Source organism: Talpa europaea (genome assembly GCF_964194135.1).
Source record: "Talpa europaea genome assembly, chromosome: 3".
Taxonomy (NCBI): Eukaryota; Metazoa; Chordata; class Mammalia; order Eulipotyphla; family Talpidae; genus Talpa; species Talpa europaea.
This window is the reverse complement of record NC_140069.1, coordinates 21342585-21366882: the sequence shown is the minus strand read 5'-3', so window position 1 is coordinate 21366882 and position 24298 is coordinate 21342585. Positions and strand designations below refer to the sequence as shown.

Genomic DNA, 24298 nt, shown 5'->3' with positions numbered 1-24298 from the left:
CGTCGGGTTGTGTAACCTGAAAACGCGCTTGCTTTTCTCATCTGTGCAGTGGGTATGATTTTTTTTTTTTTTCTCATCAGTCCATTCCAGGTGGGTAAACTGACGTGAAAGCATTTGACTCATGAAATTCTTTGCTTATGAGTCGTCCTGGGCGCTCTGAACGCCTCGGTGGAGTCACATGTTGGAGGGCCTGACATTTGAGTTGCCAGAGATGGTACAGAATGTGCAGCTGGGCCCATGTTCCGCTCTGTCCCCTTCTCTCACCACTGCTGAACTTTTCTTTTTTTTTTTCAATTCCAGTGAGTTCCAGTAAATTTACTGTTGGAACGTTGTGGGATTCCTTAATAGGTGCACACGACCGAGGATGCTGAGGATCATGCATGGGTTTTTCAAATGTTGGTATTAAAAAAATCAGAAGCGCAGTCTTAGAAATACAGCTCTTGATGACTTGTTGCAAGAGCATAGGTTTTGACTTGGCTTGTTTAAGAAATTGTGGAACAGTAACACCACCGAAAGGATCGCACCAGCAATTTACGTGGAATTACATGGAAGAAATGTACCTCTTTCATGCTGCTAATATAGCATTCTTTTAAAAATATTATAGGTGAATCGGTTTCACTTGATACAGCAAGGTTGTCGTTTCTGTTGCTTTCCTAGAGAACATTCCTTCAAAAGCCCTGCCTGCAGATAGTTTGCTTCATGGCGCTGAACCCTGTTTTCTATCTCAAGTTTTTGTTGTCCTGTTAATTTTTAAGGAAATTTTAATGAAAAAATAGGTTATACTGGCACATCTCAGTTCTGGAAAGTATTTTGAAGTAACCAAAAGTGCAAGTTAGCCTCAGATTCATACTTATCAAATGTTGATCTAGAGGGTAATTCAAAATTCGCACTGAAGCAAGGAATATAAAATTAAAGTTTATCAGGTGGAATGTGGTGTGGGGAGAGCCTGGGCTTTGGGGTCAATCGCTTTAAAAACTGGGTTAGTGAATCTGAGCTTAACTCTCAACTTCATCTTTTTAATGGTAATAGCTGAACTTACTTCCTTTGTTGTTAGAAAGCCAATGAGGGGATAGAACACACATAGTTTAGAACTAAGTCTTTACTATATTGAGTACTCAAGAAATGTTAACTTCCCTTTATTCAACAAATAATTGAGTACCTATTATGTGCTTGGTATTGGCTAAGACCTACAAATACATTCTCAGCTACACTGATAGGGGTCCCGCCTCCTTAGGCCCTTGCATCTTTAGGAGTAGATATGTATCCATAGGAGCTTGTGACAGGGGTGCAGCAAACGCAGGATTTCTTTATACTGGGTCAGTAATGCTTCCCATTGCTGAGTGTAGTATTTCATATAATAGATGCTAAATGTATATATTCATTGAATTGAATTGGAATATTAAATAAATATAGGTCCCAAAGAATATTCCTGTCTGCAAATCAGTACAATATTAGTAGACTCAAAATATTGCTTGATAGCTAATTTGATTTCGTCTTCTATTTCAGTACATCTGGTTGGAAACTTTATATTGGAAATTATTATATCATTGAATTACTATGAATGGTTATTGCTAGTAAGGTACTCTTGGCTTTTGACTTAAATAGGTTGGAATTAAAATTATTGCATATCGGTATGTGAGAATGTGCTTTTATGAAATCAGAACAATAATACATATCTCATAAGGTGGTTAAATGAGACAATGTTTAGATAGTGCTTGGTAAATGAATATTTCTGTTTCATTAGTCACAAAAGTAAATTTTCCATAGAATGAGGATATTCTTAATTGCTCAGGAGAGACCCACTTTCTGTTTTTCTGTCGGAAAAAAAGTCTAAATTTTATTTCCAATTACTGAACTCACTGGAGTTGATGCTTACAGACCAATGATACGCAACAATATTTGTGACAAGGTGATGATGGAGTTTCAAGGCTCTATATGAAATTTATTCTTGTCTCTTCATGCATTTATATCCTGAGACACACTTCTTCTAGTCCTTAAATATTAGGTGTCTTTTCCCTAGCATATCTCAATTCTGCTACCTCTGCCCCCAAGTGTCATGTTCTACAGTTAGTCTAGCTAGTTTTGTTTGTTTAAAATTTTCTGAAATTTAGGCTAAATTTTCATGTTGGGAAGTTTGCTTTCTTTCGGTCATGAGTTTTATTCTTTACAAATGTAGCTCTGAGATGAAGGTTTTATTCATCTTAACTGTTCAAATCATTTTACTCATAAGCGATCAAAACTTTCAAGTCTTATTTTACAAATGATAGAGATACGATTCTCTGTGGAAGGCTTGTGCAGGGCAGATAAGGTAGATGGAAATAGTTACAGTACAAAGTAGAAAATATAATTACTTAGTTGTAGTGGAAATAAGAAAAAGTATGGTCAATATTAGAAAATGGTAAAAGGTCTACAGTCTACACTGTTTGGATCTAAAAGAAAAAGGAATCAAAATTGTTGCATTTTTGAAGCCTCGTAAACCACCAGTTGGAGATGTACTTGACTGATGTATTTTGGTTACCTGAACAGTGAACTTCTTAATAATTTCCTGGTTCACTTTCTATTAGAGATTCTGTTCTTTCCATCCTCTCAACTAGTAGGCTACTTCCAGGCATATGCATTCAGTAAATCACTCAGCTCATGTGGGGATTCAACCTTCACATCTGCAGAAATACATCAGCTTTGCTGAGGAAACCCCTTAGAACCCTTTTCTATGCCTTTCTTGACCAGAAGAGTTCATTTCTGTATATCTTAGTTTGCTGGTTGAGAAAATTAAGAGGTTGGATATTATATTCAAGTTATTACAACACAGGGATCATAATTTGAAATTCTTGCTCAGTAATTTTCTACACTTGACAAATAAAAGTCAAAAAATTAAAACATGTAATTCCATTATCAGAAACATTACTCATTATTCGTGTGTATACATGCGCCTGTAACTTGTGACTTGGTTTAACGTATAATCTACTCTACCTTTTTTACAGTGGAATAATGTGTTTTTGTTTTCATATATAGCTCTAGCTTTTTCAGGGCTATTTGTCAAAAAGACTGTCCTTTCTCCACTGAACTGCCTTTACATCTTTGTCAAATTCCATTGTTTGTAAGAGTGTGGTTCTATTTCTGTACCCTCCATTCTGTTCCATTAGTCTATTTTTTTATAGCATTTTAATTACCGTAACTATAACAAGTCTAGAAATCAGGTCATATTAACCCTTCTACTTTATTCTTTTTCAATTGTGGCTGTTAGAGATCCTTTGCATTTCCATATGAATTTTATTGTATGTGCTGACTACATGATTTTATTAAGTTTTACAGAAAGAAAGCCTGCTGAGATTTTGATTGGAATTGCTTTCTATCTATAGCTCAATTTAGGGAGACTTGATATCTTAATAACAATGAATCCTTGAGCCACGAAAGATCTTTGTAAGTTAATTCAAGTCCTTAAAAATTTTTAACAGTATTTTATAACTTTTAGTATACAAGTCTTCATCAGGTTTGTCACGAAATACTTGATTTTTGTGCCCTTACAACATTTCTTAAATTTCAAATTCAGATTGTTAACATATAAAATTACAATTGATTATAGATTCCATTGAATTTCCTGCATAGATAGTTATGCTTCCTTTTATTTCCTTTTCTTGCTTAATTGCACTCTCTAGAACTTCTACTACAGTATTGAAGAGAAGTGAAAAGTGGATTTATTTGTGTTGCTTACAATCTTAAACGGGGGAAGTGTCCAGTTTTACACTGCTAAATGTCATGCTGTTACAGGTTTTTCATAGGTATCCTTCATCAGATTAAGAAAGTTCCCTTCTATTCTTAATTTGTTACAGGAATCTCTGTTGAGGTGCATATAGTGGTTTTCTTTTTTAATTTGTTAATATAGTGAGTTACATTTGATTTTCAAGCATTAAGCCAACCTACCTTCCTGGGCTAAGGCCCAACTTGCTCATAATATATTACCCCTTTATACATTGTTGACTTTTAACTTACCTGTTGTTTTTTTTTAAGGAGTTTTATATCTATGTTCATAAGATACTCAACTTTGATTTTTTTTCCAGTAGTGATCTGTGTTAGCATCAGTATAATGAGAATCAGAGGAGGAATTAGGAAATACTCAGTTGTCTGACAATTTGTGTAGAATTGGTATTACTTACTCCTTAAGTGTTTGGCAGATTCACCAGTGATGCAATCTGGGATTGTATGATTTTTAACTACAAATTCAATTTCTTTAATAATAGAGGTTTTCAGGTTATCTAGTTCTTTTTGTTGTGCTTGCATAATTTGTTTCAAGAAGTTTGTCTCATCTTAGGCATAAAGTTTGTAGTATTTCCTCAATGTCCTTTTAATATCTTTAGACTCTAATAACCTCATTTACGATATTAGCATTGCTGTTATTGGTAACATAAATGTTTTGGATTAACATGAGCTTTGGATGACTGATTTTCTTTATAAAATAATCATTTTTAAACCTGCTAATATTATTTTCTCTAAATTCCATTTTCCAGCATTTGAAATAATCACTTTGACTTTTTTAAACTAGTGTTGCATAGTTTATTTCCCCCATTTTTAAATGTAATTGTCTTTATATTTAAAGTATATTTATCATAGGTGACATAGTGTGAGATCTTCCTTTTTTATCCAGTCTACTAATCTCTGCCTTTTAATTGGGATATCAGATAATTTGCATTTAATATTTATTTATATAGTTAGGTTTAAATCTGTCTTGGTGCTATTTGTTTTTCACATGTCCCATTTGATAATTGTTCCCTTTTCCTTGTCTTGTGATGCCATTTTTATTTAGCATTTATTTTTTATTTAGTATTTAGTATTATTAATCTCCTTTGTTGGCAAGATCACTGAATCGTGTCTATCAGAAAATATCATTTAATTGATTTACTCGGACGAGGCCCAGGAATCATTTTTTTACAAAGGATCCCCAAATGTGTGAAACATTGGACTGTATGATTTGTAAGGTAATTTCTGATGTACTAGCTCTGTGAGTTTGGGAAAGTTATTTGACTTCTGAATTCAATTTCCTGGGCTAGTACTCTTGTATTCATATGGTTCAAACTTAAAAAGGTACAGAAGACTCAGTATATACTGTCTTCTTTTTTAACTTTTAAATACATTGTACAATTACTTTTAGAAACTATTGGGAGAATAATTTGAAAAGTATTCTTTTCCTTTCTAGTACTGAAAAATCTTAAAAATATAGTTTCTTAAAATTTTAATGTAATTACCTTTTAATTTTAAGATCTACTCTGTTATATTTGTGGTTTCTAGAAAAAAGTCCAAAATCTCTGATTTTCCCGGTTCATAATAAATAGAACGTTTCAGGTTGACTAGGAGTAGAGCTTATAAAATCAACTCGCTACATTTATTTTTGTGCATTTCCACAGGTTTTGATTCCCACCATGGCTATCACACAGTTTCGGCTATTTAAAGTTTGTACCTGCTTGGCAACTGTGTTCTCATTCCTGAAGAGATTAATATGCAGGTAAACAGATTTTATGTTCAAACTGACCTGTGTCTCCTTACTAGTTTTGGATACCTTACATATAACTTCAAAAAAAGATAGGATAGATTTAAGTTAAATATCTTGACTGCAGAATTCATTCATTAATCTCTAGTATTTTTTAAATACATTTTTTTCTACCTCATATCTAGAAAGTAGAGATTCAGTTCTTTTCATTCTTTCAAAATCTTATATCTTCCAGTATAGTACTAATGGAAATATTAATACTCTTCTCCAAGACACTATAAAATTTCAGATATAAGTAAGCCTTTGAGAAAAAGGTGTTCTATTGTATGATGAAGGGCAGAATTAGACTTTTAGTGGTGAACTTAATTTAGTATACATAGATGTTGATTTATAATGATACATACCTAAAACTTATGTTATAATGTACTGTTACTTAAAAATTGCATAAAAGTATAAACTAGCTTTCATTATTTAAAATGAATTTTTATGTACATAATTATTTCATTATAAGAATGTTTTAAGGTGGGTAAGTAGTATGAATCATACGTATTTCTTTATATGCTGCGATGTGAATATTACTTTTATAATAAAGATTTCAACAATTTCCAAACTTAAGATTTTGGCAGGGTGGGGGGGGGGACTGTTAAGTAATATTTCAGAATATGTAGATAGTCCATGGCAAAATAAATCATAATCTGTTTTAGTAGGATATCCAAAGACTTAAATTCCTTCTATTTTGTCATACTACTGTACCCTAGATCTATAGTTCCTAAAATGTGTACTAAGACATCCCACGACTTGATATTAAATTTACCAGGGTGCCAGAGGATATATAAAATTTTCCGTCAAAATGCACTATTGCCTGTAATAGTTAACATTTATTGAACATTGCATAAACTACTGGCACAGGTAGTTAATATTTGCAACAGTAGATCCTATAGGATTACTTTTGATAATGTTCCTGATTATAAGATAAGGTTTGTTTACTTTTGTTTTTGGTGTCCCATTTTTGATGATAAAGCTAGGTCTTTTTGGTGACCCATTGCAAAGCTAGAATTTTAGGTTGTAGTAAAATTGCATAAAGCTAAATTATACCAAATTAATGTGGAGCAGAAAATAAGTGCAGGCGCTGTGCAGAATCCAGGAGGCATATCTTCCATTAGTAAGCAACTGCTTATTTAAGCATAAAATAAAAATACGATTTTTCTTTATATATTTTATACAGATGTGTTGCTTTTGAAATGACTACTAGGTAATTTGGACGTAAGCGTATTAAATTGTTTTTATCTAACTGCTTAATCAATGGGATTATTAGGCATTTCTTTTGGCCTAGTGGTACTATGAAAAAAGTAATGACACACTGAGTGGGATGGCATACAAGAGGAAATGGAGGTCACTCGGCACTCTTTAATGAACATGATTTAGAATTTGCACGCTATGATTCTATTTTCAGCCTACTCTCCAGAGCTTAGTCATCTGTCCACCTAGCTGCAATGAAGGCAAGGAAATGTCTTCTCTGACTAAATGGCCATTTTATAGTTATGTTAAGACTTCTGATAAGCTTTAGGTTACTATCCACAGTGTTTTTACTCATGCTGGTTTTGGTAATTCTTGAAATAAATGATTTCTTTTTTATTTTAGATCTGGAAGAGGGCGGAAATTAAGTGGAGACCAAATAACTTTGCCAACTACAGTTGATTATTCATCAGTTCCTAAACAGGTAATTGGTTTTTATGGTTGAATAAGTATTCTAGAATCATATTTTTATTAAATGTGTGCAGACCATTAGTATGTCATGAAATTATTTTGATAGTCAAGGTCAGGATTTTGTGGTGGTTATATTTTTTGGTCCTAGAATTTTCATTTTATTTTCTATACCTTTGCTGAGATGTCGTACTTTTTGCCCCACTGGTTTGAAGAGTTGGTGATGTTGTTTATTATAACTATTTTAAAGTCTTAGATAATTTCAGTGTTTATTTAATTTTGCGATTGACATCTGTTGACTGACTTTTCATGTGAATTGAGATTTCTTGACTTTGTTTGCTGAATGATTTTAGGTAGTTTTGTGGACTTTTTGAATATTTTCTTTTGAGACTTCATTTTCTTCAAGTCCTATCAAGAATGTGTGTTTTTGTTTTAGTAGACAGCTACTCTGATTAGGTTATTTATATCACAAGTTCCAGTCCTCCTTTTTTGGGCTGGAGTTACAATGATAGTTCATTTTGCAAAGTATTTTCTTTTCTTTTGTTTTTTCTTTTCTTTTTTTAGTGGATCAGATAGACTGTCTAGTTCATTGTAGAAATATTTTTTTAAGCCTTTGGTCTAGCTTTGGTATATAATTTAAAAAATGTTTATTTTGTAGTTGGTCAAAGACGTTTGAAAACCGCTGCCTTAGAAAGCCCATTTTTCTAATAAATGATTTATCAGATGTTAATTATGTTGCCCCTTTGTGGCTTACAATGTGATCAATTAAATTTAGACAGATGTTGAAGAATGGACTTCCTGGGATGAAGATGCACCCACAAGCATAAAGATTGAAGGAGGGAATGGGAATGTGGCAACACAACAAAATGCTTTGGAGCAACTGGAACCTGACTATTTTAAGGATATGGCACCAACTATAAGGAAAACTCAGAAAGTATGTTATTAAAGATTTGTGGACTTGGAGATTAAACTGTTAAACTTTTTTTTAGATTCTTGTGTTTAAAATTAGGCAATAGTGTTAATATTTGTTTGAGAGCATATTATCACTTTGCTTTTGTTTTCTGTTATGAAGAAGTTGTTATGTTCAGGTGACCTAGACATAGTAAGTTATATATTTAAGTCTTTTAAAATTATGTTTAAGTATTCACTGAAATCCTTACAACAAGATTCTACACTCTTTTCTCTGCTGTGGAGACTAAGATGAGTAAGATAGAGTTATAACCTTAAAAGAGTCTACAAACTGATCATTATTGTCAGAAAAGTCATGATGCAGTTTTTCTATTTTTCATCCTCTTCTACCTCCCAGCTAGTTTTAGCTGTACATTTATTTTTATATTTCCAATTGTGATAACATTTCCATTCTGTAATCATACTGTTTTTTGTTGAATTGTCAAAATGTCTCAATGCTGAAAGACAGTAAGTTGTGTATTCTTAAAGTTGTGTAACTTTATATGAGTTTCATAGTAGATGAAAACCTTGCATTGTGCAAGTATATTGCTGCTCTCAATAGGAATCCAGTATATTGTAATAGTACCATAATAAATTAATTAGCATGAAAATGCCTTTATGCAATAAAATTAATATTACTAACCTGAAAGAGTTAATGCATTCATAGGCATCGACATACTTAGAGAATTGGTTATGCTTTTGTAGAACATGATACATGTTCTTATTTAATACAGTGACTAAAAGTGCCTAATTATATTTTAGGGGAGGAAGATAAGAATTTTTTTAAGTGAAATGCAATTTTCTCAAATATATAACTGATTTGTGTGACAGATACCTGGGAATTTGGTACTCTTTATAGACTATTTTAGTTTTTACATTGTAAATTTTAAAAAGAAAAGTAGAGCATATTTTAAGTAATTTCAAAATACTTTGATTAGTTAATTATTTTGTCTTTTGATATGTAAAATGTTTTTATAATTTGTTTCAATTAATCTTGCAGATCATTATTAAGAAGAGAGAACCATTGAATTTTGGCATCCCAGATGGTAGCACAGGTTTCTCCAGTAGATTAGCAGCTACACAAGATATGCCTTTTATTCATCAATCTGTAAGTATGCTAATGGTATAGTTTCTAGGGAAGGACCTTTTTTGTGTGTGTGTTTTCTTTTCTCTTCAAAGAAGAAAAAAAACAGACCGAATTTAACATTTATTTGTATTTCTGTGACCTTGAAACAAGTTTAGCACTTTAAGAGAGACTGATCTAAAGTTCTACCAGTTTTGTCAGTTTTTGAGATTATAATATACATCAGATACTAGGATTAGTAAACAATTGTACAAATAAAAATTAGAGATAGAATGTTATATAGAAATATTACCTTCAAACAGATTAAAATGTGAAATTTAACCTTAAAACATCTTATTTCTCAGTGAATTATGATGTGTTTTCCTAGTAAAATTTACTTATATATAAGTGTGATTTGACTTGAAATGGGTGACTGAAATACAGTATTTTTTTTTTATAAAGATTTATTTATTTATGCCTACAAGAGCTGGGGTACAGACCAGAGATGCGGGGGGTTGAGAGGATTCACTAGAGACAGAATGGGGAACAGAACAGGCAGACTGACTGAAATACACTACTGAGGGGAGTAGTGGGCGAGACATGTGGGTTGCTCCCTGGCCGGCCAGGGATCGATCTCGTGCTGCAGAGGCTGAGGATTGCTTCATAGTGCGGTGCTTAAACCCTTGCACCATCAGGGAGGCCCGGAATGCAGTATTTTTAAAGACAAAAGTAGTAAGGACAATATATAACTGGTTCCCAACCTTAGAAGCATATCAGTGGATATGCTTTGGATTTTTAACAATGTCCAGATCCTTCCAAGACCTAAGCTTAAGCTTAAGCATGCTTTAAATCACACTTGATTGTATTGTTATCTACTGTTAAATAACAGCACCACTCTTGAGTTTCCTTATGACGTAACCACTGACTTTCCCAGAACAAATGATAGAGATTACATAAGGCCAAATCCTCAATGCCTGTTTATGACTTAGACTTATAAATGACACACTGTCCCCTTCATGTTATTTTATTAATTGGAAGCTATCACTAAATCCAGCTCACAAACAGAGGGAGAGGAATTAAGCTCTAGTGCTTGAAAAAAGGAGTCTCAAAGAATAGGCAGGCATAGTTATAAAACACCAAGTCTATCTGTCTCTATCTTATTTATTTGTTTAAACCGCACAGGTGCCTGTTTATGTAAGTTTTTAACTTATTGATCAGCAGCTCTTCCAACTAACACCAGTCACTGTGTTACTAGTAACATAACGGAAAGTAAGCAAAATAGACCCGGTCCTTGCCTTGGAAGCAACATTTTAGTGAGGGAGACTAGTAAGTAAATGATTGCACATGTAGCAATTACAAGTTTTGGCAACTCCTATGCAGTTATAAGATGTTTTGAGAGCACAGCTTTTTCTCTGAATAGCATCACAATGCTTATATTTTACTTTATGTTATTCTTTACTTATTTTCTAAATTTTAGACTTTATTCATACATGTTTCATCTATGTTGGTAAAGTGGGTCAAACCTGCTCAATGAATTAGCAGATGTTTGCCCCTAACTATAAGTTACTCTAATGCTAATGTAGCTCATTATAAAGTTGTAAATATATAACCACTTTCAGAGTTGTCAAAGGGGTAAATAGGACAAATGGTATTTCCACATATTTTCCTTCCAAACACGCATGATAAAGAGGAATTACATAGGTGAGAATGGTCACCTGTTGCAATTTTTTCTGTACACCAAAAATACCCTCCACCCGTTTTACAAATTACATTCTTTTAAACTGCACTTTATACATTTTTACTGGAATTTATTATTTATATTACTGTGAGATATCTTTTTATGTTAATATATTAATTTTCTCAGTTTTTCATAATTTTTCAGTTTATTGTTGGCTTTTATAATTCCTTTGAATGTTTTTTGATAAGTAGTATACTTAGTTTTTGTGTCGCATGTCTATCAGTCTTTATCTTTTCTTTTTCTTTTTTCCTTAGGAGGCAGTCTCTGCTAAAGTATCAGATATCAGTCTTTTTTTTTTATGGTCAAAGTAATGTCACTTTTTTTGTATCTACATTTTGATACACTAAAAATAAAGCTCCTTAGTGGAAAAATGGATATGTAAGAAAAGACATCCTGATACGATGAAGAAAAATTTGATCTTATTAGTCCTGAAAGAAATTTGGAGTAAAATAACAAGACGTAATTCTTCAATCTTAAGAAATATATTCTTTGCAAATATAGCAAAGAAGGTCATTATCAGTTTTGGCAAAGGGTAGAGATAACAAGACTTTTACTGTTGTCAGGAAAGTAAGTTGGTATGGCTTTCAAGAGGATCATTGTATTTTGTTTCAATGACTTTGAAAAATCCTCTTTGATTTAGCTATTCTACTTTTAGAAATTTACATTGAACAGATATTTAGCAATACTTGTAAATTTTTAGAGGATGATATTACACTTAAGGTTAGGAGGGGAAATCAATGTATTTTATTTTACTCTTAGATATAAGCACACAAATGAGAATATAATAAATCTGTTCATAGATTACTACCCTTTATGCTCATATAATTTCCTTACCTCAATAAATGTTTTAGATTTAGTATTTTCATTGGCTTATGGGAGAAAAAAGTAAATTTTTAGAATTCTGGGCTGGAGAATAGTAGTGGCCAAACCATTGCTGTCACGAAGGTAAAACATGCAAAAGGAAGCACAATATAGAGAAATATTCTGATGACAAGTAAATTTGGCTGATTGTCATTGTTACCTGGTACTCAGTACCACTGAAATATCTGTAAATTATTTAATGCTTATGTGAAGATGACTGTGCTAATTTGGAGACTTTGTTTCTCTCAGTTTATCTTTTCAGCATAGTGTAGTCCCATCAAGCATATCTGTTCAAAAATCTGTCTCCTTCCCTACCTCCCACCCCTGCCACCTCTTCCTTTACTGAAAAGAAGGAGAAACAGAAAGAAGTGGTCTGTTTATCCATTCTAAACTAAAGTAGACCAAAAAAAAAAAGAGAGAGATGTATCCTTTAAAATATAAAATAGGAAGAAAACTGTACTTGACAGGACTGTCGAGTATTGAAAGTAGTATAGTGCAGGAAACCCCTCCAGTTCCAGACAAACCTGGGACCAAACCATTTGGGCCACATGTGGGGAGTGATAAGGAAGAGAGGACATTTTATTTTATTTTATTTTTTTTAATTTTTTTTTTTTTAATAGAGGCATGCTTTTATTTAATTATTTGTTTGTTTGTTTGTTTTGTTTATACATGCATTGGGTACAGTCAGAAGCACGGGAGGGTGGGAGAATTCACCAGAGCTAGAGCGGGGAGCAGAGCAGGCAGAAGGACCCAAGTACACTGCTGAGGGGAGCAGCGGGCGGCAGGAGAGGTCTGCGCGCCATGTGGGACCCTCCTCCGGTGGCCGGGGAGCAGCCGGGGATCGAACCGGCGCTGCAGAGGCCGCGGGCAGCTTCTCAACCCAGCGCTCAACCGCTGCGCCACACGGGAGGCCCAAGAGAGGACATTTTAAAAGATTCTCTTTTTGACTGCTAAGAGGAAAGAGGACAACTCTTTACATAATTTTGTTTTGTGTTTTGTTGTAGCCTGAATTAGGGGACTTAGATACCTGGCAGGAAAATACCAATGCATGGGAAGAAGAAGAAGATGCAGCCTGGCAAGCAGAAGAAGTTCTGAGGTACTTGAGTAATATTTACATTACAACTCGAGCACAAAAACTAGATTTACTCATGCTGCCTTTAAGGTCAAGAAAGCTTACTCTACAAAATATTATTTTTCCATTTTTTCCTCATTTGAACATAAGGTAATATGGGATACTTCTTTTACATTTCAGACTGCATATACTATTTTATCAAATAAGAGTCTCACCGATTTTTTTTTTTTTAGTTAGAGAAATTTGTTTCTAGTTTGTAATGCTAATATCTGCAAACAAACATATAAGCATTAGTATTTCTGGACATCAGCCCTTTGTAATGTGGTAGTAAAATATAAAATTATTGTATAAGTGCTATGTAACTAAATTGCTGTTGCCATAAAAAGAATGATGCCTGGCTATTTTGAGAGTTTATTCCAGACTTTTTCTCTGGTTAGTTAATCTCTCCAATTCTAGGTGTACTTTTTTTTTTTTTTTTTTTTTAAGTTTTTTGACGTAACACTGGTTTATAACATTATATCAGTTGCAGAAATACAGCAGTGTAATTCAGTCTCTCTGTACTGCTCGAGCACCCCCATAGAATTGACTCCCTTTACTCTTTTAACCTAGCCCCTAAATATCCTCCCTTCTAGTATTCCCACTCTGTGCTTTGTATCTAATAATTTGTTTTGGCTTTGTTTTTGTTTATATTCCTCAGATGAGTGAGGACATATGGTATTTGTCTTTTCTGCATCTGACTTATTTCACTGAGCTTAATACTCTAGGTCCATCCATGTTGTCACAAATGGCAAGACTTTAATTTTTTTTTTTTTTTTTTATAGCTGACTCAACTTTTGTGTATAGGTATCTGTACTAAATCTTTAGCCATTCATTCATTACTGGACACTTGTTTCCGTGTCTTGGCTATTGTAAATAATGCTATAATGAACATAGAGGCGCATATATCTTATTAATGGTTATATAGTCTCTGAATAAATACCCAGAAGTAGAATAACTGGATCATATGATATTTCTGTTCTTAACGTTTGAGGAATTTTCATACTGTTTTCCATAGTGGCTACATTCCCATCAACGATGCATTTCTCCATACCCTCACCAACACTTGTTTCATGTCTTTTGGATAATAGTAATTCTGACAAATGTGGAAAAACCTCACAGAATTTAGAGTTAAGAATTTAAAGCATTGCAGGAACAAAAGATAATAATTTTAGGGCCTCCCTGTTGGCTCAAGGGGTTACATCTCAGCACTATCAAACTATCAGCAGCCACTGCAACATAAGTTGAATACCCAGCCAGGAAGCTGACCCACATGGCTCAGAAGACATCTCCTGTACCTCCCACTGCTCCCTTCAGGAGTGTGTTTCAGTCAGTCCACCTGTTCTGTTCCCCACTCTGTCTCTGGTGAATCTGCTCACCTCCCCCCTTTCCCACCCCGCACCCCTGGCCTACTCCCCAGCTCTTGTATTTATAAATAAATAAAATAAATCTTTAAAAAAAAATTTATTGCTGGAAGATGAGATCTTTTATGTATATATACATCATATAGCATTATATGCTTTATACCTCACTCCCTACAAAACTTTAACTAGTCTTTTGAAATGTCCAACTGTAAAATGTGAGCCACCACTATGTATTTTTCTGGTTCAGATAGTATGCCTTTACTTTTGTTTGCCCTGTTTTAGAATAGAATCCAGACCTGCACATTTGAGTGAATGTAACTTACATAGCATTCTACATTTTTTATATATCTCAATCAAGATACTTGAAAGCCCAATGAGGTAAATAATATAAGTCAGGAGCTGCCCATTATACTTAAAAGAATATAGTATTCTACAGGTTTTCAAGTTCATTTTTGTTGGTTGTTATATTCATATTTCTTTGGTTTTGTGAGCAATACACTGAATTTTTGGGACTGCTGCAAAAAAAATTATCTTAGGAAAATTTGTGACTCATCATTGATGAAAACTCATGTTTAAATGTATGTAAATTATTTTTGTATTTTAAAGATAGTATAATGAGATACATTGAGATATATTTATTTTTCATTTTTTAAATATTGGTTTTATAATAGGGATAGAAAAGGAATTCCCTCTAACTATATAAATAAAAATAACTTATTTTTTATATTTTTCTTTCTTCTTTATCAATAATACATTACCCTACACAGCCAGCAGAGGGTGCAATTAACTGGAAGTTCTGGCTGATTTTCAGTTTTAATCTTGTCCTTTCTGTTTTCAGCATTTCAAAAAATTATTTTTGAAATAAAATGTTTCATTTATTTAAAGTTACTTTTTTTATATAGTATTTGCTTTTTCTTTAAATTGGAGTAATAATCAGTTTGAGTTGTGCATCTGTAGAAATCAGTATCTGTGTATACTTGCATTAAGTTCACTACTAAAAGACCAGCTTTATTCTTCACTATACAATTAACCCTTTTTCCCTGATTTAGCCACCTTCCTCCTTCCCTTCTGGTAACCACTAGTTTTTACCAGGGAAGGTGCCCTATTTTAAAAGTTAGGAAAATTGTGAGAATCTTTAATAATTTCTATTTGATCATATGGAGTCCATATGCATCTTTTAACATTTACTGTACAAAAGACTTCTTTCCCCTACTATCCTCTTGCATCCTTGGTAAAATAAAACAAAAAAAAAAACCCCACTTTATAAAACCTGGAAACAACCCAAATGCCCCAAAATAGATGACTGGATCAAGAAGATGTGGCATATATACACAATGGAATATTATTCAGCAATCAAAAAGATAAACTCTTGCCATTGCAATGTGATGGAACTAGAAGGAATTTTGCTTAGTGAAATAAGCCAGAAGGAAAAGAAAAATATCGGATGGTTTCACTTATAGCAGGAATATAGGGAAACCAAATAAGACATCAGTGTAAAAAAATAATAACAGTACAATACACAACAAGGCAAAACGGGCAATTATAATTCACGAGGGAGGAGCACAGGGGACTGAGATGATGATGCCTGGGTGCATTAGTGAAGGAAACTATGAGGGCTGCAACTGAGGGAGTGTGGGGAAGCAAATATTGTTTAAAATTGAACAATGATGTAAAAAAAAAATTAATATAAAAAACCCCAACCTTAGCGTTTGCATTATATGACTAGTAAAGAAGAGAGCTTATAAGTCAGAAATAGAAATGTTTCATGCTTTAAGTTGCATAAATACAGACAAAGAGACTTGAACACTTCCATACATTGCTACTGCTCCAGATAAACACCATACTCCATATTTTTAATTCCTCCTGTTTTTCATGCCACTATAAAATATTGTCAGTATTATGGTCAATATTGTTAAAGAAGATGGATGATTTAGTAATTTCAGGCATATATTCAGGGAAGTTGTATTTTGTCTGCAGTAATTTCTAAGTTGTTTATTTGTTTATTTGTTTGTTTGTTTTGGCCAAGAATGCTAACTCTTGATATTTGTATTACAGCTAGTAATAAACAGGCCAAATGGTGATCTTACTTGTTTGTGACCTACCTAATTTATCTCTTTATAGTTCTTTTCCAGTCTCCATTTCTGCCACTGACCTTTTGACTTTTTTTTTTTTAAGTGCAAATTATTGGTTTTGCTTGAAAGAGCTGGTAAAAAGTAGATTTTCTCAGAACCATTAATTAATATTCAAGGTCAAAATGTCGCCCAAAGTAAGTCTCTACTCTCTTGAGTTATGATCATCCATTATTCTGCCAACTCAAATATATAAGTGTGATTGAGACTGTATATAGGAGTCATTTTCTATTGTCAGCTTTGAGGTGTCCCATACATAGATAATCTACACTGGATTTTTCTATACATAACCTAGTATTGCCTATCCTGTGCCCATTTGTCACCTACGGTTTCTTCAACTTGGATGCTGCTTGACTTATTTTCTTTTTTTTTAAAGATTTATTTATTTTTATATAAGAGCTGGGGTGCAGGCCAGAGGCGTAGGAGGGTGAGAGGATTAACCAGAGGCAGAGCGGGGAGCAGGACAGACAGACAACAGAAATACACTGCTGAGGGGAGCAGTGGGCGCGACAGGAGAGGTCTGCTGCGCCATGTGGGATCCTCGCCAGCTGGGCGGCATCAAACCCACACTGCAGAGGCTGCAGACAGCCTCACAGCATGGTGCTCAACCCGCCGTGCCACCGGGGAGGCCCTTGACTTATTTTCGCACACCCTAAAGCTACAGATCAGGACCAAATCATGTTCCATTTTGTTTGACCAATTGCATCACTCCACTTCTGCTCATACTCCCACGCCCCAAAGAAATAAATCAATGGAAGCAGTAAGATTGGGTGGTTCTAGATCAATGAGAGCCCTTAGAGAAGGGCTAAGAAGGGGCTAAATATTCCATATATGTGTAATTAGTAATTAACCCACCACTGTCCCCCCTCACTAGTAGAGCTAGTCAAATGTTAATCCTTAAATAGATTTCTCGCTTCTAGTTGGAAGATGTTTCTTAAGTTTCCATTTCCTTTTTGTATTGTATTCTGTACAATTATATTTTTGGCATCCTTCTACTGACTGTTTTTAATTATTATAATAACAACAACAGGAGATATTACCCTCAATAGCAGGCCTTTCTGAATGATATAAAAGAAAGGTTATCATCCGATAAAAGTACTGTTTTAGTGAAAATAATCTGGAAAACAGAGTGAGGAAATGTGACTTGTTATCCTTGAACTTAATATGAATTTAGGCAAATTGCTTAACCTTTATGTCTCATTTTACTTATTTGTAAAGTGGAAATAATACTGATTCTACTTTTGCAAGTCATGTTAAGAAATGCTGTCTTGAAATGTTCAAAACAGTGAGATGGAGACATTTTAAACTTTTATTTGATGGTAGTAAAAAGACACAGCTATTTCTTCCTGGAACTTAGTTGCTGTTTCACTTGGGTGGTATTTTTAAAAAGTAAAAAATAGGAATATGTTTCTTCTCAGGCAGCAGAAGATAGCAGACAGAGAAAAGAGAGCAGCAGAACAGCAGAGGAAGAAAATGGAAAAGGAAGCACAGCGGCTAATGAAGAAGGAACAAAACAAAATTGGTGTGAAACTTTCATAACAAATGTTCTTCAAATGTCAGTGCCAGTAGGAGAAATGTGAGCTCCACAACCCAAGCAACATTTGTATGGCTCTAAGAGTATTTTCAGAATACAAACACACTACCAGATTTTAATTCATTCATCAGATGATCCAAGATACCAGGATTTCCTGAAAGTACCTCGAACTTTTAGTGATTGAGACTAAAAAGACTATGAGACAATATTTTCTTCAACATGCTCCAACTGTAAGACAATTGTTTGCTGCGGAGAAATTATTACAAATGAAATATACCAGTACCTCTTCAAGCTAGTGATTCTAGCTAAACAAAAGGGTGTAAATAATTTATGGTAGGAAAGAACTCTGCTGTCTATAATGCTTTCCTTCAATGTGCATAATGATAAAATAAATAATTTTAAATATCCATTTGTTTCCATGATTACCTGATCTAAATCAGATAGACTTACAGGGCTTTAATTTCTTTATTTTTGTGTCAGAAGCCAATCTTGTCATGCATTTCCTCCAATTTGAACTAGTATTATTTGTTTGATACGTTAATCATTAATTTGATGATTTTGGTTTTCTAGAAAATGGCATTAAATGCAATAATTTTATTTATCATAAAGATTTTATACATCATTGTTTTCTTTTAGATGATGGTATAAAGTTATATATATATTTGTAATTTATGTTGCATGTATAGACATTGAAAATCAGTTAAAATGACAAGTTTGTTATAACTTGTGAGTTTTAGAAACTAGTATAAATAGTTTTTCCCTTTTGCTGTAGATTTTAAAATGTTGTGGTATCATTAAGTAACTTAGGTCTTCCTTCCCCCCATGCCATTAATTTACAAATGCAGAAAGCCTTCAGATCTAATATTTAAAACTTATAGATCATTCTGTATCAGTTACGTATGTCTGATAAATGCAGGTTGCCTGTGTTTTCAGCTTAGATTACATTGATTCATTAAATTATAAACCAAGATAGGAATATTTTTATTGTTGGGTGTTGGCTAGCTCCAAAATAGTTTTAAGGAAATAGATGCACACTGTGTTTTAAGAAAAAGTGTAGATTTGATAGCTTAAAATCCCATTAATTTTTTTCACCACCGTTAAAAGACATCTAGCCTAATTTTGTATGGCTTTAGAATTTTTAAAGATTTTTACTTCCTTAAAAGATGTTGCCCAAAATTAACTTTTTGTGGGTTTTTTAAATGCTATGCTTTGCAGACCAAGTGTTGCTATTATATATGAGTTAAAGTGATACTTCACAGTAAAATCACAAACTATACAATAAGAGTGCTCTTTCTCTCCACTCCTTAGCTTGAGCTTCCAGACTAAATGTGATTGTGAATTCCGGTGAAATTTAACTGGTGAAAAACTTCTTGTTCTTATAGTCACAGGCCACATTTTTCAGTTGTCATGTTTAGAGTGTTTCTGCCACTAAACTCCCAATAAATAGAAATAGACTCAAATTTTTAATAATAATTGTATTTATTTTTAGTTATTATGGAAATGCTACATGATTTCTCTAAATCGGGGGTTCATAAAGATAATCTCCCTTTTAGTACAGCAAAATTGCATCACTTCCCCCCCCATAGCTGACAAGAATTGAAATCTGCTTTGGTCATGATTTTCATGTGTGTGAGATTTTGGGTTTTGTTTGTTTTTTGCTTATTTAGAAATAAAGATTGGTTAGAAATTATAGTTTGTATGATTAATAGGAAGAAAGATATTTTCCTTTGGAAAAAATAGATAACAGTTTTGGGATTTTTTTTTCAATCTTTGTTGGTATGTAAACTAAATTCTTGTATTGAACTGGGTATATTGTCCCAAAAGAAGTCGCGTGGTTAAATACATGTTAACACTTAAAGGTAGCAAACTGGTTCATTTAGCTCCTAAATTTATTGTTTCTATTTTTCTTAATTTTAATAAAGAATTACCAGCTTTAGCAGGTTAGGAGGAGTGAAAAAAGAAATGATTAGGCTTAGAAAAAAGTAGTGGAGTCCTATTCATTATATGAATTGTGCATTTCATGTACTGAGAAAACAAAGACATGTGAAACTTTTTTTTTTTTTTTTTAAATACATTTCATGGTTTCTAGCCATTTTCTCTTGTTAAGCTTTAGGTAGGAATAGCCTCTAGTTGACTCTTGACTTTATTAGTAGCATATTTAATTGAGTGGACGTTTTAGAATGACAGTTACTCATTTCTCAGTTTTGACATGTTCTTGTGTTTGGCCAGGCCAGTGACTATTCCTGGATGAATTGGTAGTGAAGAAGAAGGTGGTAACTATGGAAGCTGGCACCTAGATTGAGCTTTCAACACCACCTTACAAGCTACCACTGTAGTGTGACTCTAACTATATGGCCAATGCTCCAAAAGCCAAAATTTGGTCAATGATGTATTTACTAAAGGAATGATCTGGGCCAGAGATAGCTAACATGTATTTTGTCTAGTCCTGTGTAGATCAGCTTTAGTATTACCACAGTGACTTCACACTTTAGCCTCTTAATCAAAGAAGTCATCGTTAAGGTGTATAAACAAATCACAGTTACTGAGATGAGTGTTTCTTGAAGTCAAGTTGATGGGTCAGGGTGTGCTAGGGTATACAGGTTGTTTCAGGGAAGGAGCTTCTCCCCTCTCAGGGGAATTGGAGGACTGAAGAAGACAGGGCTTCTTTTAAATAGCTAATAACTTCATAAATTTGTTTTTGCCATTTACGTAGATTTTTTTAAATTTGAGTTGTTCTAACATCAAAGAGCTATTTTTCTTTGTGCGATTTACTTTTCTTTAATACAATGAAGACTGCTCCAAGGTAACACAACAACAGTTTTATATTTAACTTTTTCATTTTGCTTCCTACTTTTTATTTTCGGTGCCCCTTAGTCATAACCTTTGTGTGGTTCAGTAACCAGCATAAATTTTGAGAGTAATGAGATGTTTTTTTACCAGAAGCCTTAATCATTTAGGGCTGGAAAGAGACCTTATTCTTGGCACCTTAGATTTCCCTGCACTTCACAAAAGATTTCTACTCTTGCACTCTTGCTGCTCACACTGCTAATCTACAAGTAGAAGTTTTTGCAGAGAAACTTTGAAAATCTGTGGTCAACCAAAATAATCTCAGCCTTCTTTTTCAGCAGGGAATGTCCATAGCTATTTACGCATGTAGTTTTGCCTATATATGTTAATCTCATATCTGTCACGAGAGCTCAAGAATTCTCAGGGCTGCTGCAGAAATGGTGCAGTATTAAAATTGCCTGAGTATGCAAATCTTTTAAATGAAGATGAGGGTTTTAAAGATTAACTGAGACACTAAGTGTTCAGTATGGTGCCTGGCGCTTACATAAGCAATCAGCAAATGGTAGTTGTTATGAGACCCTGTATACTTCTTTATGAGCCTGTACCCACTTCTCCCACAACTTACCCTGACTTGTTATTGGAAGCACCTTCCCTGTGGAGAGCTTGACTCTTATTTTCAATAAAAAAATATTTGAATTTCAATGCCATATAATTATGTATTCCCAGTTTACTTGGGTAAGATTATAACCAAGGCAAAATGAAATACGGTTTATATTCACATATTTGCAAAAATAGGTCAATTAGCTCTCTTGAATGGGCCATAATTCAAATGAGACCAAGTTCATAGGTTTCGCACAGGTGTAGATCAGCACTATACATAGAGACGTTCCTTCAGCAAAATCTCCCTGATCTTATCTAGTTATCTTCAAATGTGTCTTGAGGATCTGGTTGTAAGAGAGAATGGCACAGAAAAAAATCACATCTATGCATACAAAATTCAGAGGACACACTCTTGAGTAGGTGGCATGTTGAGAGAAATCGCCATGGTTTCTTATTCTTAGGTCAATTTTGGCTCATTGAAAGATACTAACTTCTCCCCATATATTAGATTTGTTAAAATATTCAGATCTCAATTTGAATGCTTAATTTGTACAGTTTTGAAGTTTTCAAAACTGTTGATTAATCCTAGATAAAATCAGTACTTTATGTCATTTTATGAAGGAAAATGGCACAGTCTTTAGATATGTGAGCCTCTGAAATAAATTTTTGAAAAGTTTCTGACTCCTGCTTTAGTGGTAGTGAAGATCATATAAGAACATAGATATAGTTAACTGGCTTAAATTAAATTCAAACTACACAGTGGTTTTTATTCCTTTTTGAAGTTCTATAGTGCATCTGAAACTCAAAATTCCCTGTCTTGATTAGACAGAACACTTAACGGAGTAAGATAGTAGATGGATAATCATTTTAAAAACTTCTTGTACTGCTTTCAGTGGAGATGTGAAAATCTTTGAGACTGCTTTTGTTTTTCTTTTGGTCTGTGCAGCCAACAAGCCAGATACAATGTGCTGGTTCAGAAGAATTAAAGGTCAGTTTAAAATGCCAGCACCTATTGTTTACTGTAGAAAGAGACTGGCAAACCGTTTCAAACACTGAGCTATTTTGATAGGAAGGAAGGGGAGGGAGGGCCTTGCTGTATCATCATTTCAGAGAAATTTTGCAGTTGTTAATAATTTTCATATTCCAGTCTATTACAACTCTACTGTAGCAAAACATTAATTTTTTAAAGTTATTCAAAGTATGCTTTGATCAAAAATGACACTTCCAGGGAAGAAGAGTGACAGTTCCTGAAGGAAGATCAAATAACATGTGGAGTTTGATGGAACAAGAGGTGAGTCCTGCCTTTAATTGCATTCACAAGGATAGGCCCAGGACTGGGTTTTACATCATCATTGACATCCCCACAATCCCAGATGATTATATTGTTTCTGTACAAGGAGTGAGAAATCCACTTCATAGTTAAACCAACAACTGGAAAACAGTTTTGTGAGTAAAATTAGGAACAACTCCTTTAAGCATTCACTTAGGACAGTGGAACATCAATTGAGTCTTTTAGCATGAACCAGAGCAATAGTCCAGTGAACTGGAAATTATCACACAGGAGATTTTACATGAAGTGGTAGCTTGCAAAAAAAACTGGTATAGACTGACATGGTCTTAAAGCTGTTCTTAGAGGTGATGCTGGAACCCTGGGGAGATGAAAGGGAGGCACATTGCAGAGATCTGGCCCTGGTGCTCCTATCCATTTACAACTGTGTACTTTATGTTCCACAGATCCTTGAATAATGTCTCATTCAATACCTATAATGTTGATGAGAAAAAATACAATGGATGGATCCTTAGCTGCTGTGTGTGTGGAGTTGGCACATTCTGCCCATGTCTGGGTAGGTTTTCTCCAGGTACTCCCACATCTCAAGTTCATGTGAAGTTCATTAATGTGTCTTAATTGTCCCAGTCTGAATGAGTATGTGCGTGTGTGTGTGTGTGTATGTGTGTACCCTGTAATAGAAGACATCCTGACCAGGGTGGGTTCCTTCCTTGTATCCTGAGCTGTTGGGATAGGCCATGGATATCAAAGGTTCTGAATTGGAATGAGTGAGTTGGAAAGTAAATGATTGTTAATAGTAGAATTGCTTTGAGCCTTTATTTAGAAGTTTGGTGATGTGGAGAAATGAAAAGATTCTGTGTCATAGATTGGAAGAATAAACATTGTTATCTAAAGCAATTTACAGACTCAATGCAATAACTATCAAAATCCCAAGGACTTTTTTCAAGAGAATAGAATAACTATAAATTTTGTATGGAATCACAAAAGGCCCTGAATAGTCAAAGCACTTCTGAGAGAAAAGTGTAAGCATACTCCCTGACTTCAAACTACACCACACAGCAATAGTAATCAAAACAGGATGGTCCTGGAAGAAGAACAAAAACATAGACCAATGAAATAGAATAAAGAACCCAGAAACAAACCCACACAAATATGGACAGTTAATCTCTGACAACTGAGCCATTATCATACTATGGAGACGTGAGACCCGCTTTAACAAGTGGTGATGGGAAAGCTGGATAGTCACACGTAAAAAGTGAAACTAGATCTTAAATTCATAATTAAAAATGTATTAAAGATTGAATATAATACATGAAACCATAAAATACTTGAAAGAAAACAGAAGGTGATATACATTGGATATCACCTGCAAAGATGTATTTGGGAACACAACTTCACGGCAAAGAGAACAAAAACAAAAATAAATAAAGGGGACTATATCAAACTAAAATACTCATGTACCTAGAAAGAAACCACCGCGCATACACACAAAAAACCCTCAACCTGCAGTCTGGGAGGACATACTTGTTCATCATATGTCTGATGAGAAATAGATCAATTTCCAAAATATATGAAGAATGCAAACAACTAAAAAAAAAAAAACCTGTCCAAACAAAACCTGGGCAAAAGGCATAAATAGACCTTTTCCAAAGAGGACATTCAATGGCACGTGAAAAAATGCTGAACCTCACG

General features: G+C 33.9%; 1 protein-coding gene across 1 annotated transcript; it reads left to right on the top strand.

Moving 5' to 3' along the window:
* Positions 1-5399: 5399 nt before the first annotated feature.
* Positions 5400-17936, top strand: EBAG9 (estrogen receptor binding site associated antigen 9; the record flags this gene model as incomplete). Its single annotated transcript, XM_084229352.1, has 6 exons — positions 5400-5497; positions 7124-7202; positions 7962-8120; positions 9135-9242; positions 12801-12892; positions 17816-17936. Exons 1-6 carry the CDS (start codon positions 5415-5417, stop codon positions 17934-17936), a joined length of 642 nt encoding a protein of 213 aa, XP_084085478.1. The 5' UTR covers positions 5400-5414.
* Between the last annotated feature and the right edge of the window lie 6362 nt (positions 17937-24298).